Genomic DNA, 3,441 nt, shown 5'->3' on the forward strand with positions numbered 1-3,441 from the left:
CCCCTGCCAAAGAAAAGCCCTGCCTTCCAGTGCTCCACCCCAGTATGTTCAGCTAACCTGGCACACGTCCCAGGCACAACCCCCAACTTGATGACTCAGAGCTTTCCCCAATATCACCTTTCCTTAGGGCAAAGTATGAGAGTAGGGAAGATGTGTGGGTCGGTGGTCATATCCACTTCAAAGCCTCGCCTCTCCCTCTTCTTGATTATCTCTGAGGATGGGCTGCTCACTCCCTCCGTCACTCACATACTCATACTGGCTCACATCCACACATCCCCTCTCTATCCCAAACACACACTAACTGCCTGCATACACACTCTTTCCCTGTCCCTGTAGCTGCAATCTGGGAGAGTAACTGTGGAGCAATTCCATGTGTGGACTTGGGGGCAGGGCGCTCAGTGAATGGGGCCTTGCAAGGTGAAGAGCAGCCGGCCAGGACTGGCTTGTTTCTACTTGTCTGGGTCTGGGCTGGTGATAAAGCTGCTGGGGGTGGGATGGAGGAGAACAGGCCCCTCTCCACCAGGAGCCAAACATCTGGGTGTAAGAATCTGGTGGTGGCTGGAGGTGATGGGGGAGGGGAGAAGGGACCCCACCCAATTTTCTCCAGAGGCCAGTGCAAGGGGGTACAGAGTGGCCCAGGGCCCCAGCTGCCCACCCTAGAAAGATGGGAGAGTGGAGGGAGGGCTCTGGTCAGTCTTCCTGAGGATGGGGTAGGAGCAGGGGCCGGAGGTGCTCACCATGATTTAGATGCCTGGGGCCCCCGCCCTCTGAGACAGATCCCCAGTGAGGAGCGTCCACCTAGGTCATGAGCCAGTCCTGTTTCACCTGGATGGAAGCAGCCCCAGGTCAGTGCAGCAAAGGACCTTGCCCAGCACCTCTGGGGATCCTTGTCTGGGTCAAACTGAACATTTGCAGCACCTCACCTGACACCTGGTCAGACATCACCCAGTCTGATCTTGCACTCTGTAGGAGAGGAAACAGGCACAGAGTGGGATCAGCCTTGCTTGGGCCGCACGGCCAGTCCATGCAGGGTGGGCATCAGAGCCAGGCCTGCAAGTTCCAGGGTTTGTGCACTTTATCCTCCTGGCTAGTTCCTGCTGGACCCTCCCAGCCTCCCTCTTCCCCTCCCTCCAGACCTCCTCAGTCAGCTGCCACCTGCTGACTGGTGCCTCTTCCCTGCCCCTCCTGCCTCCACCCCACAGGCCCCCTGTGCAGCATCCTGGTGGGACGCTTTGGCTGCCGAGTGACAGTGATGTTGGGGGGCGTTCTGGCTTGCCTGGGCATGGTGGCCAGCTCCTTCTGCCGCACCCTCAGCCAGCTCTATCTCGCAGCAGGATTCATCACAGGTGAGAATTACTGGGCACTTACTAAAAAGTGCCAGGCATGAATGAACAGGACAGGCAAAGCTCCTAGTCTTCTGGGGCTGCTTACGTGAGAGAGCATGTGAGGGAGAGGGACAATGAACAGATAAATAAGGATCATTTCTGATCGTGACAAGCCCATGAGAAGGCAGGAGAGTTCATGTAATAGTGTGCTGGCTGGGGGTGGTGATGGGCAGAGATTAAAGAAATAAAAAGGTAGATATCTAGAACACCCAAGGCAAAAAATAAAGCAGAGTTGGGAGAGGTTACTGCTTGCAGGAGGGCAATCAGAGAAGGCCTTGCAGAAAAGGTGATGTTTGGGCAGGGAGCTAATGGAGGTGAGGGAGTCTGGAGAAGAGCATTCCAGGCAGGGGGCACAGCGAGTGTAAAGGCCCTGAGGTGTCCAGGAGCAGTAAGGCGGCCAGTAAGGTAGAGGAGCATGAACAGGGGCCAGTGGGTGGGGTGGGGGCTGGATGGGGGTTCAGTTGTAGCCAGATGGGAAGCCATTTGAGGGGTTCAGGCGGCTGGTGAGTGACATCATCTGACCACTATTTTTTTTTAAAGATTTTTATTGGGGAATTGGGGGATGGGAACAGCGCTGGGGAATTGGGGGAAGGGGAACAGACAAGTNCATCGCGCCACTCGGCCGGCCCTGAACTTTGCTCTTAATGTAGTATTTCAAAAGTCTGTTTGTGCGCAGGAAGCCTGGTTGTGAAAGTTTGAAAATGTATCTGTGTGTGCCTGTGGGGACATTGGGACTTCACTGGCTCTGGGGACCTGCTTCATTCTATAAGCAATTACAGAGTGCTTGCTGTGTGCGGGGCCCAAGGCTGGTCCAGGAAGTGCGATGTACTGACCACCGAGTGACACTAGGCTAGAAGGAATTCCACCCACCTGCCTTGTCCCCCTGATCACTCACCTGCCTGCTCCTCCTGCTAGGCTGGCTCTGAGAAGTGGGCGAAAGGAGATGTGAAGGCCAATGCCTGGGCCTCTGGGTACCTCCCAGGGGGTGGTGCTCCTCTGATACTTGGTAGCTGGGGCAAGAGGAAGGGATGGTTTCAGCCGCCCAGGAAAGGTGGCATGTGGGCTGGTGGAGGTTCCAGCAGCTCCATTCTATCCCCTCCCCAGGCAGCCCAGGCAGTGGTAGCAGTGGAGGTGAGGCCTGAGGCCGTGGCAGCAGCGTTCCTCGCAGAGAATGCCCCAGGCCCTGGAGCGTGCAGAGGGCGGCTGGGCCTGGGTGGTCCTGCTGGCCTCCATGATTACCCAGGGCCTCACCCTGGGCTTCCCCACATGCATTGGCATCTTCTTCACCGAGCTACAGCATGAGTTCCAGGCCAGCAACAGTGAGACCTCCTGGTTCCCCTCCATTCTGACGGCCATGCTCCACGCAGGGGGTAAGCAGCCTGAGGAGGGGTTCAGGGAGGGATAAGAAAAAGCCTGGAGTGGGGGAGGAAGCCACAACCTTCCTGGCCTGCTGGGTCCCTTTCTCAAAGGCTAAAAGGCTAAGATTTCACCTGATTTCTGCAGGGCCTGCCCCCGCTGGCTGGAATCCCACGAGGCTGGGCTGGGCTGGGCTGGGCTGGGCTGGGGAGGAGTAAAAGCTGGGAGATGGGGAGGTACCTAAGATGCAGCCAGTCGTCCAGTGGCTACTGAAGGATACATCCCGACTCTAGGAGTGTCATGCTCAGCAGAGACTGGAGGAGGAGGGGCATGGGGTCCAGCTGGGTGATCACGCTGAACCTCAGTTTCTTCCCTTACAATATGAGGGTAACACCCAACATCCTGCCCACCTCCCACATGGGATCGTAGGACACTGGGCAAGTGCTGAAAGCTAGGGACATGTCTGTGAGTTATTAGTATTCTGGAGACCATCAGGGGCTTCAGGACAGGAAAGGGGGCTTGAGGAAGACCCGGGGCGAGATGGAGGCAGGGCAAGAGCCCCATCTCTCACCAAGAAGCAGCGGGGATTTCCAGGGCTGTGGAGATGGAGGGAAGGCAGCCGCCCTCATTTCCTGGTTGGCTGCTCCAGAAATGTGACCACTTTTCCCTGACCCCAGCAATAGGTGAAGGTCAGAAGCTG

General features: G+C 57.0%; 1 protein-coding gene across 3 annotated transcripts in view; it reads left to right on the forward strand.

The window, feature by feature from the left end:
• Positions 1-6: 6 nt before the first annotated feature.
• The window catches only part of SLC16A5 (solute carrier family 16 member 5), a 13,352-nt gene continuing 9,917 nt past the window's right edge, over positions 7-3,441 (forward strand). For all 3 annotated transcript variants that reach the window (XR_002124296.1, XR_002124297.1, XM_019644521.1), the window contains exon 1: positions 7-1,346. Coding sequence is in view for 1 of the 3 variants with exons in the window: in XM_019644521.1 (XP_019500066.1) it covers positions 1,253-1,346 (94 nt within the window). In the remaining 2 variants the exon portion in view is untranslated. The remainder of the gene's footprint in view (positions 1,347-3,441) is intronic.

This window comes from Hipposideros armiger, unplaced genomic scaffold (genome assembly GCF_001890085.2).
Source record: "Hipposideros armiger isolate ML-2016 unplaced genomic scaffold, ASM189008v1 scaffold_87, whole genome shotgun sequence".
Taxonomy (NCBI): Eukaryota; Metazoa; Chordata; class Mammalia; order Chiroptera; family Hipposideridae; genus Hipposideros; species Hipposideros armiger.